The sequence below is a fragment of the Ceratotherium simum genome, chromosome 5 (assembly GCF_057802395.1).
Source record: "Ceratotherium simum simum isolate JZ-2026a chromosome 5, ASM5780239v1, whole genome shotgun sequence".
Classification (NCBI taxonomy): Eukaryota; Metazoa; Chordata; class Mammalia; order Perissodactyla; family Rhinocerotidae; genus Ceratotherium; species Ceratotherium simum.
In genome coordinates, this window is record NC_141904.1 from 57,591,915 (window position 1) to 57,604,584 (window position 12,670).

At 40.8% G+C, this 12,670-nt stretch overlaps 1 protein-coding gene across 2 annotated transcripts in view; it reads left to right on the forward strand.

The window, feature by feature from the left end:
- Positions 1-1,912: 1,912 nt before the first annotated feature.
- APPL1 (adaptor protein, phosphotyrosine interacting with PH domain and leucine zipper 1) overlaps positions 1,913-12,670 on the forward strand; it is a 36,765-nt gene continuing 26,007 nt past the window's right edge. The window contains exons 1-4 of one of the 2 annotated variants that reach the window (XM_004419846.3): positions 1,913-2,076; positions 8,237-8,335; positions 9,594-9,653; positions 10,178-10,249. In XM_004419846.3, coding sequence (XP_004419903.2) covers positions 2,023-2,076; positions 8,237-8,335; positions 9,594-9,653; positions 10,178-10,249 — 285 coding nt within the window. In that variant the 5' untranslated portion in view covers positions 1,913-2,022. The remainder of the gene's footprint in view (positions 2,077-8,236; positions 8,336-9,593; positions 9,654-10,177; positions 10,250-12,670) is intronic. The other variant, XM_087431208.1, reaches the window with a different exon arrangement.

Consider the following 12,670-nt stretch of genomic DNA (forward strand, 5'->3'; position numbering starts at 1 on the left):
CCTAAGAGGATCCAAATAGAAGGCCTTTTAAGATCCTTTCTAGTTTTATAATTAAACTAAACCGCCTCTCCACCCAATTGAATGTCAACTTGTTTTTGTTTTGTTTTTTAATCAGCTGAGCTTGGCAAGAATTCCTTGCCCCTCGCTGATAATAGCCTCTCAAGAATCCTTTACAAAAACCCAGTTTAGATGCACATAACATACAAAGAAGGAAACCATTTAACTTGATGATAATACCCTACCTAGATAATTCAGATGCTTAACAGAATTTTTCATTGAAATTATTTGGTTTGGCCATATTAACTGGCCAAACCCCTTCAGTTACATCGTGTAATTACTCTGCTTTCTTATACTTTGTTTTCCTACTTTTGTTTTCACTTACTCCTGATTCTTACCAATCGCCATGACCTTTCTTCTCCTTCACTTATAATCTAAATCACAACCTTCAACCAACAAGGTCAACCAACCTTGAAAGTCTTCCTTTTTTAGAGCCAGGTTGCATGCCACTGTGCTGACAGAGTAGAAGAGAAATATCAAAGGGCAGAGTTGGGTTGCTAGGATCTGTAAGATGCTGGGTACATCTAAGCAGCTGGGAACCAGTAACATTATGTAAAAACTGACTCCAAACCACCTTTCAAAAACCAAAGATCTCTTCTAGAGGGTGACTAGCTGATAAACAATCTAAGGGGAGAGCTCTTATTTAAAGCTTATAACAGGATAATTCTGTGAAACTATACTGCAAGTCGTCCCCATAAAACTTTTAAAACCTGATTTTATCCTTCCTTCAAGAGATCATGGGAAAATTTAGTATTTTAGGTTAAAATATGTAACTTCCATTCCTCTTACTGTGTTTTAATTTGTTCCAATCTACCTGTGGAACCAGGCAACTAATAATCTTTACCTAGCATTTCTTATATTTCTTGAATGAAAATGGGATGGATTGGTGGGATTAATGACCAGATTTTTAGAAGACACTAGTGATTTTGCCATTTTTCTCTGTACACTGACAAAAACTTCTTGTAACTCTACAGAGAAATAAACTGGAGGGGCATGAGGTTGGGGAAGACGGACAAAGAGGCAGTTCTATTCCAGACCAGGTTCTAGAAGTAGAGCTTCACTTTACCGCAAAATTAGAGGCTGAACAAGCTATTTAAAGCTTCTTTCAAAAGTTTTGACCTAACAGAAATGCTAATCAGTTACTAACGTAATCAACCAAAGTATCCTGACTTTTAAAAAACGTTTTCATTTGTGACACAAAGATATGTAGAAGTCTGAATTGCTGCGTGTTACTCCTCCAAGGCCAGGAAGGAATTGATGAATTGGCAACAAAGTCACATGTTTTTAACTGAATATGCTGAAATTCAAGTGCCTAGAAAAATAATTTCGAGTCCACTGTCCAGGAATTTACCGGAAAATCCTGTTAAATGACATAATTTAGGACCTCACAGACATCTGAGTTAGCCGGCACCATTTTGCTGGGGGGAGGCTACTGGACGCTTCGGGCAGGGTTGGGAAGGCTATAATTTGAGGAGGCTAAAGAAAGGCGCCAGCAGTAGGGTTTTTTCCATGGTCTCTGACGAAAAATGTTGCGGGAGAAGTAAAACCGTCCCAAATTCCCCAGTGTAGGCCTCACTCCAGGCTCTGGTTTTCGGAAACACACGCCAAGTGGAGGACACGGTCCCGTACGCTTCACACCCAAGAGCGCGCGCAGGGTAAGCGCTCGCCGTGCGCAAGCAGCGCCGCCTCCGCCATCCCCCAGGCCCGCGCTCGCCGCAGAACGCCGCGCAGCGGAGGAACCTCCCACCCAGCCCGCCGTGATGACGGGCGTCGCCGCGAACCAATGGGTTCGCCGCAGGGCGGGGCAGGGAGGCTGAAGGGGCGGGATTTCCCGCGGGGCCGTTCGGCTCCTGGCTAGGGCGGCGCGGGCGGCGACGGCGGCAGCGCCTGCGAGAGAGGGCGTGCTGGGGTCAGCTGCTGCAGGCGGGCAGGCGCATCTCCTGCCGCCGCCCTCCCTCCGCCACGATGCCGGGGATCGACAAGCTGCCCATCGAAGAGACGCTGGAGGACAGCCCGCAGGTGAGGTGCAGGCGGCAGCGGGCAGCGGGGGGAGGAACGGGGCGGGCCCACTCCAGGCCTGTCGCCGCCGCGGCCGCAGGTGCCCGCCCCGGCCCAGGTGGGCTCCGCCGCGCAGTGCCCCCGCCCGTCGCCGGCCGCGCCCCGAGCCGCCGAGGCCGGGCCGCCCGCCCGAGGCCCGTGTGGGCCTGCGCGGCTGGGCGGAGAGCTGCGCGCGGGGTCTGGACGTGGGCGGGCTGCGACCGAGCCGCCGCCTTGGATCGTGGGCCCAGCGGTCAAGCACGCGCGCGGCGCTCCCTTGTGTTTAACCAAAGGTGCGTTTTTATCGCCGTGATGTGAAGTAATAAGTCCGGATCCTGGAATTTTCTCCCCGAAACCGTCTTCGGAGAAAAAACCTGGTAGACTTATTTAACGATTTCTGAACAAACTAGGGAAGGAAATGGATAGTTTTTCTTCGGGAGATGCTGAAAGGCTGTTGATTTGCCCATGTGGAGTGTCATCGGCGAAGCCTGTCGTGGATCCCGGAGCCTCCCCGCCGAGTGTGCCCGGTGTCGTGGTCGTGACTGCAGCTGCTGTCACTCGAGCTGTGCGTGGCGTGTGATGCACGGCGCCTTCGCGGCTCCAGCTCGTTGCAGACTTTGCCCCAATAAACTCATCAAAATAAAAGCCCTATATTCTGTGTTTTGTGCGTTGGGGATGATGCTAGAGTGGTTGCTCTAGCTTTAGACAGTCTAGGAAAACGTTAACAATTTGTTATGTTTTCAATACTGAAGAATGAAATCAGCAATGTTAAAAACATGTTGGTGGGGGCTGTGACTTGCATTGAAAAACTTCGTCCGTAAGCCTGTGTTTTACACAGTTTAAGCGATTTAAGACGATGTTGTCGTTTGGCTACCACTTAGAATGAAGAAAATTTTCTGAAATTCTCGTTTAGAACTACAATTGCACGTATTTCCTGTGCCTTAACAGTTTAATATGGCCCCCCAAACACAGGAGGAAGAGGCTAGATCCCCCTTTTCTGGATGACACATCTGCCATGGATTTTATGCCAATTTTAATTGATAAGTTGAAATTGGGCTCTGATTGTGGAATTGATTTGTTTTTTCATGCTGAAAGTTATCTTCGCAGACCAGTTGCCTGCTGGTAAGGTACTCTTATCAGCCTATACTGACACAAAGAGAAACCCATATCTTGGCTTATCTTGACTACCGGGATAGCCAGTTCAAATTCTTAATGATTTCTGTAGTACAAAGTTATAAGCTATAGTTGGTTCACATGTTTTGCAAAAATTTTGTGGGATGTATTGGTCAAGTGCACTGTCATTTTACTTTCTTATTATATAAGACTCAACAGGTTGCCTTGCTTTTCTTCCGTTACCCGGCCTGGTTTTTATAGTCGATAAAGACTGCACAGCTCCGAATGGGTGGCACGGTGCCCAAGCCATGACTTGTGAGGAGGATGTAATCTCTTGACTCATTTGACTAATTTCTTGAACTTTTCACATGATTAGTTTACAACTTGAGCATTAGTTTTTCTCTTGTTTTTACAAGCATGTGCCATATTAGTATCAGTTTTACAGTAATTTTAATGAAATAGCCACACTGATATTGTTTCTTTTTTTTTTAATTTTGGTGAGGAAGATTAGCCCTGAGCTAACATCTGTTGCCTGTCCTCCTCTTTTTGCTGAGGAAGATTGGCCCTGGGCTAACATCCATGCCCATCTTTCTCTACTTTTTGTATGTGGGATGCCTGCCACAGCATGGTGTGATAGGTGGTGTGTAGGTCCAGGCCTGGGATCCGAACTGGTGAACGTGGGCTGCCAAAGCAGAGCATACGAACTTAACCACTACACTACCAGGCTGGCCCCTTGATATTCTTTCAATTTCTAGAAGTAATAAATTTGAACTAGGTAATATTTACTTGGGAAAATTAGTTGGGACAACTGGGATTTAGAAAGGGAGGACGCTTATAAGTAATTCTTAGGGAGAACCTGTAGCAGGATGGAAAGCCCTGGATCTGAGATTCAGGATATAACGGTTTTAGTCTTCACTGCCACTTAGTACCTTTTACGTTAGGGCAAGTCATTCAACTTCTCTGAACCTCAGCTGTCATAGATAGTGAAGGTTTTTATTTTTGTACCTGATTATAAAAACAGAGTTGTTTGCTTCAGAAAAATTGGAAGATATGGAAAAGAAAACACAGTTGCCTGTCATGCACCCAGCAGCAAACTCTGTTAACAGTTTGCTTTCTTTTTTCTAGTGTTTTATTTCTCTTACGCATTTTAATGTAGTTGAGATTATATTGTGCATAACAGTTTATATTTGGCTTTAACTTAACATTATGTTCACATATTATTACATTCTGTATGTTCACATATTATTAAATTCTAAATAAAAAAATTTAAAGGCTGCATGTTTCCTTTAGTGACTTAACAGTTGTCCTGTTCTTGGACTTTTAGAGTTTTTCCCAAGTATTGCTTCTTATATATCGGGCTGAGATTAGTGCTTTTGGGCCTAAATTTTTGTTCTCATTTGGACTACTTATCTAGGGTAGAGTTGAGTAACGAAGAGTATGAAAACTTTTAAATCTCCTGTAAATAAGTTTCTATTAGATCTTTTGATCCTAATCAAAAGGAGCCTGCCAGTTGCTATGTAAAAAAGTTAGATCCTGGGAGCCATGAAAGACTAACTTGAATTACAGTTATCCTTTTTTAGTTTTGATCCACAGTAACGAGTATTAAAATACGGTGCTCGCTTAGGCAGCACACATACTTAGTATTAAATAGGGGGGAATTTGCAAGTCTAAATCCAGCTGATCGAACATAAACATCTTTAGAACTATCTTGCCCAAACCATACCATTCTGCAAAAGATCATATCATTTTTTGAGGCAGAAAATTTTAAGACTACAATAGATGCCTTGTCCATGCTTATATATTGTGTTGAAAATCAGGAACAAAATGAAACGTCCTAATTATTAACAGATATGATCTTTAAAAACTAGTTGATTTTATGGATAGATATATCTTTTCTTCTTTTTTTTTGAGGAAGATCGGCCCTTAGCTACCATCTGCCAGTCCTCCTCTTTTTTTGCTGAGGAAGATTGGCACTGGGCTAACATCCGTGCCCACCTTCTTCCACTTTATATGGGACGCCGCCACAGCATGGCTTGCCAAGCTGCGAACCCCGGGCCCCCGCAGCGGAGCGCACGCACTTAACTGCTTGCACCACCGGGCTGGCCCTAGTAGATACATATCTTATCAGTGATTCATCCATGCTAGAACTGTGAAGACAAACTCCAATCCCAAATGGAGGCTTCTTTCTGTGGCATACAATGAAATACTCGTGGATTATGAGACGTCCTTTTTTTCCCACATTTTAACACCTCTGATATTGAGATGCCCCTTACAGTTGATAATGTTTTACTCATAATCGCCTGCAAATGTACACACTTCGTTGTTTCTCCCAGTGGCATAACTGACCAATTGCAACCTCTCAGTGTTCAGCCAACAAATCAATTTAACAACCACTTGAAAGGTTTCTCATCCCGTTTGTCCTCTGAAAATATTCCTTTGTCACCTGGTGAGATGAAGCGAGTGCCACCATCAAAACCTGCTGAATGGGTATTGATGGTTTGGAAGGAAATATTGGGGACAAAAGTAGAGTACTTCTTTTTTTTGTGTGAGAAAGATCAGCCCTGAGCTAACATCCGTGCTAATCTTCCTCTTTTTTTTTTTATTTTTTGCTGAGGGAGACTGGCTCTGAGCTAACATCTATTGCCAATCCTCCTCCTCCCCCCACCCCCCAAAGTCCCAGTAGATAGTTGTATGTCATAGTTGCACATCCTTCTAGTTGCTGTATGTGGGACGCGGCCTCAGCATGGCTGGAGAAGCGAAGCATTGGTGCGCGCCTGGGATCCGAACCCAGGCCACCAGTAGCAGAGCACGCGCACTTAACCGCTAAGCCACGGGGCCGGTCCGTAGAGCACTTCTAAGAAATATTTGTCACCTCCTAATGGCACAGAATAATATGGGGTAAGAAAACATAGATATTGATGACTCCTCTGTCAAAAAGTGACTCACAAGAGTTGAACTCTGTGAAGAAATTTTGGGATTTTAGAAAATTAAGAAATATTAAATGTATGCTGCTGGTGTTTTCCTTTTTATGTTTATATGAGAATTTTATATAAAATTCTTTCTAAAGGTCTGTTTCCATAAACATGAAGTAAAAATTTCAAGACATGACAACCTTAAATCATAGCTTAATTGCCAGTATTGTTTTGTTTGTTTTAGTAATATTAAAAAATGGTGCAGCTCTCAGTGGATGCCATCATAGATTCAATGAAATTACCATATTGATGGTGTTTTTGTAAGCTGCTAACTTTCTTTCTATTTTATTTTAATTTTTTTTGAGGAAGATTAGCCCTAAGCTAACATCTGATGCCAATCCTCCTCTTTTTGCTGAGGAAGACTGGCCCTGGGCTAACATCCGTGCGCATCTTCCTCTACTTTATATGGGACACCGCCACAGCACGGCTTGACAAGCAGTGCACGCCAGGGATCCAAACCTGCGAGCGCCCTGCAGCGGAAGCGGAACACGCAAACTTAACTGCTTGCACCACCGGGCCTGCTCCCATAAGCTGCTAACTTTAAATAGTCATAGACAATGTTGAACTTGATATTAGCTTTAAATAGGGAACCTCTTTCAACCCTATTTGGGGCTGAAAAGACCTTTTTAATTTAATTCCCCTACAGGTTTTGCATAAATGTGTAATTCCTTGAATTACAATGATAAGTTTTAGAAAAAAAATAAAACTAAGTGGAAGATTTTTCTTAAGAATGGCACTAGCCTACCAAGATTTCTTAATGCTTTCTTTTTTTACATCTTAAAATAACACTTTGGGGAATGGGAGTGGGGCACTAGAGCTAAAAAATAAAAAGATGCTGTCAGATCTAAATTTCTGGGGGATGGGGAAGTAGAGGACTGAGGACGTGGACTTCATATACTGGCATAATGATTTCGTGGGGGTTTTTTAACCATATTGACTTAGCTTCCTCTTCTGAAAAGAGGAAGCTAAGGAATAAGTTGATTTTTAAAAACCAACTTCTAAGCCTGAGGCATAAATTAGCTATTTGTAGAATAAAAATACAAGGTCATCTTTTAGATTTTAAGCTGCAGTTATCTAATAGTTACTTTAATTTTTCCCCTGCCTTTGGAATATAAAAAGGTAGACGTACCTTGCCTTGATATGCTGAGTTTCTTATCTCTAATCCTTTTTATTGACAGTCTTAACATTTACTTACTGACAAGTTTTTCCCTTTTAAAATGAAGATAATTTTTACGTGCTCTTTGGAAAAAAAAAATGCCTAACAATATAAAAATGTATAAAGAAGAAGAAATAACCTCCAATTCTGCACTCAGAAAAACCTAGTTAGCATTTTATGGGCCATGTTGGGGAGGGTACGATGGTATTACTTTGGATTAGGATGGGCGGGGTTTAGCACTACTAGAAGAGACCATGGAAAAAGAGAAATAATCGTACTAAATTATCCTGAAATAAGACATTTAAAATATTTATACATGGAATACTCTTAATTTAGGCTTGAACATTTCTGTTGATTTGTTCTCAGTTTAACTATAGACTTTTTTTGTGTGTGTGCAAGGCAGATCAGCCCTGAGCTAACATTGGTCACCAATCCTACTCTTTTTGCTGAGGAAGACTGGCCCTGGGCTAACATCCATGCCCATCTTCCTCTCCTTTATATGGGATGCCGCCACAGCATGGCTTGACAAGTGGTGCGTCGGTGCGCGCCCGGGATCCGAACCTGCGAACCCCGGGCCGCCGAAGCGGAGTGTGTGAACTTAACCGCTACCCCACCGGGCTGGCCCCTAACTACAGACTTTTTAATTCATAAAAGTATACCTTTATTGTTCCTTCTAAAGGTTATGTGATGTAGTTGGAAAATCCCTCTGTTTTAATGAAGTGAAATTGAGAACAAAGAACCCCAATATCTTGGCATTAGTATCAAAAGAGAGAAAATAGATTAAAACTCAGATTTATTAGAGCATTAATATCCAAGGATTTTTCCTTCCTTTAGAAAAAAAAATTTTTCCGTCTGATTTATATAATGGTTAACATAAACTTATTGCTTTTATTTTATACAGACAAGGTCTTTACTGGGTGTATTTGAAGAAGATGCTACAGCTATTTCCAACTATATGAACCAGTTGTATCAGGCTATGCGTCGGATTTATGATGCACAGGTAAAAAGCTAAAGGCTGACTCAGTGCTTTTTAAAAATGAATCAGTAAGCCCATGAGGACAGAGATAGTATCTGTTTTGTTTACTGATGCCTAGCCCTCTTCTGGGCTCATAGTAATAAATGTTTGTTGAATGGTTGAAAGAACATTAAGTATTTCGTATTGCGGAGGGCACATTTCAATTACTAGTGTACAGTTTGTAGCACTACAGAAGTGATGACGGTAGAAGCATCTGCCCATTCCTCCCAAACACTGTGAAGGGTTTCTTATTGCAACTGACTGACTGATCTTTGCCTGGGATTTGACTGAAAACCCATATTGTCACCAGTATGTTTCCTAATCATGCTTTTAATCTTAATGGAATACTTCTTTTTGAGTAGAGGATTTGAAAGTAATGTACCTCTATCTAGTTAGAAGAAGGTAATAAGAATTAGATGTAGCTTTGGGCTACAGGGAGATGAGTTTAAGAAGGATATGACTAGATTGTTGAATAGGCATAAAGATTTGAGGCTGTGTTTATGTAACTTAATTATAAGCCTTAATAGCAACCTGAGTTCTGTGATAAACTTTCTTTGGGGTTAATTAAGTGTACAAGTTTTATTTTTTTTTTTTTCCCCTTCTCATTTTCTCTCCTTTTTGGACTCACAGTTTCATTATGTACTTAAAAGTTGCTGTAATAGTTGTTTATTTTTTTCCTTGTGATAGATCTCTCAAGATTTGGTTTCTGACCACAGAGATTAATATGTAAAAGAAATTTTATTTTTGTCATTTTATTTATCACCAAAAATAAACTTTAAAAAAGTATTTCCTTAAATGGCTTTTGCTATATTATATGACTAAGTTGCCCACCTTTTAGTTGTATGTTATTAAATGCTTATCATGGTCTGGTATCTAAAGAGAGAGATAATCAGTCATCAATGTAGAATCTCAAGATTTTGCTAAGATTATGTTCAGTTTACTTCTAGCTTTAAAGCTTTAACAAAATTTAATGCTTAGTTTTTATTAGCTAAGAAAGGCACACACTTGAAACACTGCTGAATTCCTTGATGGTATATATTTCATGGTTTGAGTTTCCCTTTAAAGTGCTTTAATGGTAGTTCCCTTTCCAGGTATTTAATGAGGGTCTAAAACCCGTCAACTCATAAATGTTGTACAGTATTTATGTTAAGTGATAAGTAAAAGTGGTATAGCTATCTTCAACTAAAACTTTTTTCTTAATCAGTAATATTGTGTTAATTTGAATGCTGATCTTTTCCCATAGAATGAATTAAGTGCAGCAACACACCTGACTTCAAAACTTTTAAAAGAATATGAAAAACAGGTATTGTATATGAAAGTTTTAAAAGCATAATTTAAAATATGCAGTGATACAGCAGTTGTATAGATAAATAGAATTTCTCATCAAGAAACCTAAGCTTTTTGAATTCAGAGAAGGTAATTTTGATATGCCATTGAAATTCCACTATAGCACTCATATCTAATTTTAATGATTTAATGTTAGTTACAGAGGTTATCTAATTTACGTCTCTTTACAAATGAAGAAACTGAGGCTTGCTCAAGGTTACACAGCTGCTTATTGGAGGGACTGGAGCTGAACAGCAAATCTTTGAACGCCTAGTATCGTGTGCATTCCTATATACCTTGTTAATTGGTTGCTTAGCAAATATTTTAATTAATGTTTATTCATTATATGAATTATACTGTGTTATTAAAATGACATTTGTAGAACTTATTCAAAATTTTAGAAGTTTTCTGAAGTTATTTAAAAATGTAAATTGTAAAGTGTTATTCACAAAAGACATACAGCATTGGACCTTTACCTCACCTCTGTTTCTCACTTTTCAGCGTTTTCCGCTGGGGGGTGATGATGAAGTTATGAGCTCTACTTTGCAACAGTTTTCAAAAGTTATAGATGAGGTAAGTGCTTATTTTATTTTGCTTGAATTGATGGTCTTATAATTCAGTTACTCAAGTTGTTTAGCTTTTATTGGGAACTTTTATTATAATTATATGAGTAAATCTCTATTATAAAAGATTATTGGGGGCCAGCCCGGTGGCGCAAGTGGTTAAGTGCGTGCGCTCCGCTGTGGCGGCTCGCGGTTTACCGGTTCGGATCCCGGGCGCACACTGACACACTGCTTGGCAGGCCATGCTGTGGCAGCGTCCCATATAAAGTGGAGGAAGATGGGCACGGATGTTAGCCCAGGGACAGTCTTTCTCAGCAAAAAAGAGGAGGATTGGCAGATGTTAGCACAGGGCTGATCTCCTCACAAAAAAAAAAAAGATTACTATTTAAAGATTTTTTATTTATTTATTTTTCCCCCAAAGCCCCAGCAGATAGTTGTCTGTCATAGCTGCACATCCTTCTAGTTGCCGTATGTGGGACGCAGCCCCAGCATGGCCAGAGGAGCGGTGCGTTGGTGCGCACCCAGGATCCGAACCCGGGCCGCCGGCAGCACAGTGCGCGCATTTAACCGCCAAGCCACGGGGCCGGCCCAAGATTACTATTTAAAGAAGGACCTTATTTCCACATGTTGGTGGCTGTCTTGTAAAAACAATACTTTATTTGTCTGATTAAAACAAATTTTTTTCAGGGAATGAACATATAGATGTGCTTTCTCTCCTCCCAGTCCATGTAGTGTTCATTCAGTCTTTCATTGTATTATTTGATGTAGGCAGGGAGACAAGAGTTAGGCTGTGAATTATAGCTAGGCTCTTTAGGGTTTCTCTCTTTTGCAACATTTTACCATTCCGTTCATTGTCCTTCCATCCCAAACAGCCGGTATCAACCCTTAATTTCTCTAACCAGTCATCAGAACAAATCATTAAAAAAAGATTTAGAAGCTAGGAGGAAGAAAGGTGGTGAGAGATGTTTGGATAGTCCATAACTTTTCTCTACTAGTGCAATGAAAGCTCTTCTTTTCACATGAACCATTAGATAGTTCTATCTTTTCTAGTCTGTTAACTGGAAAAGTAATTTTTTGATATATTTTAATAACTCATTATAGCAAAATATTGTCCCAGGGGATCAATATAAAGAAATATTTGTAGGAAATAGAATTTTTTTTTATTGTGGTAAAATATATATAACATAAAATTTACCACTAGTGACATTTAGTACATTGCCAGTGTTGTGCACCCATCACCACTGATGTTCCAGAACATTTTCATCATCCTCCCAAAGGAAACCCTGTGCCCATAAACAGGCACTCCCCACTCCCCCATTCCCTCAGCTCCTGGCAACCACAAATCTGCTTTCTGTCCTTATGGATTTACCTGTTTTGGATATTTCATATAAATAGACTCATACAATTTGTGGATTTTTGTGTCTGTCTTCTTTCACTTAGCATAGTCTTTTCAAGGTTCATCTATGTTGTAGCATGTATTGGAATTTCATTCCATTTTTTGGCTGAATAAAATTATCTGTTCATCAGTTGATGGACATTTGGGTTGTTTTCTATCTTTTGGCTAGTGCGAGTAGTGCTGCTGTGAATATTCACGTACAAGTTTTTTTTTTTGAACACCAGCTTTCAGTTCTTTTGCATATATACCCAGGATTGGGGTTGCCGGGTTATATGGTAATTTTATGTTTAACTTTTTGAGGAACTGCCAAACTGTTCCTCAAATCTAAAATCTCCTGCACAGTATTACATTTTCACTAGTAATGTAGGAGGCTTCCAATTTCTCCACATCCTCACCAACACTTGTTATTATTATTCTTATTTTTTTTTTTGGTGAGGAAGATTGGCCCTGAGCTAGTACCTGTTGCCAATCTTCCTCTTTTTTGCTTGAGGAAGATTAGCCCTGAGCTAACATCTGTGCCCCTCTCCCTCTATTTTGTATGAGGGACCCCTGCCACAGCATGGCTTGATGAGTGGTGTAGGTCTGCACCCGGGATCCAAACCCGTGAACCCCGGGCTGCTGAAGTGGAGCGCGCTGAACTTAACCACTACACCACCAGGCCAGCCCAGCACTTGTTATTTTTTATTTATTTTTAATTATTTTTTTTTTTTTGTGGTGAAGGATATTGGCCCTGAGCTAAATGTCTATTGCCAGTCTTCCTCTTTTTGCTTGAGGAAGCTTGACCCTGACCTAACCTCTGTGCCAATCTCCCCTCTATTTTGTATCTGGGCCGCTGCCACAGTATGGCATGATGAGTGGTGTACGTCTGCACCCAGGGTCCAAACCCTTGAACCTGGGCTGCCAAAGTAGAGTGCGTGGAACTTAACCACTATGCCACCGGGCCGGCCCCCAACACTTGTTATTTTTATTTATTTATTTTTTACTATAGCCATCTAAGTGGGTGTGAAGTGGTATCTCATTATAGTTTTGATGTGC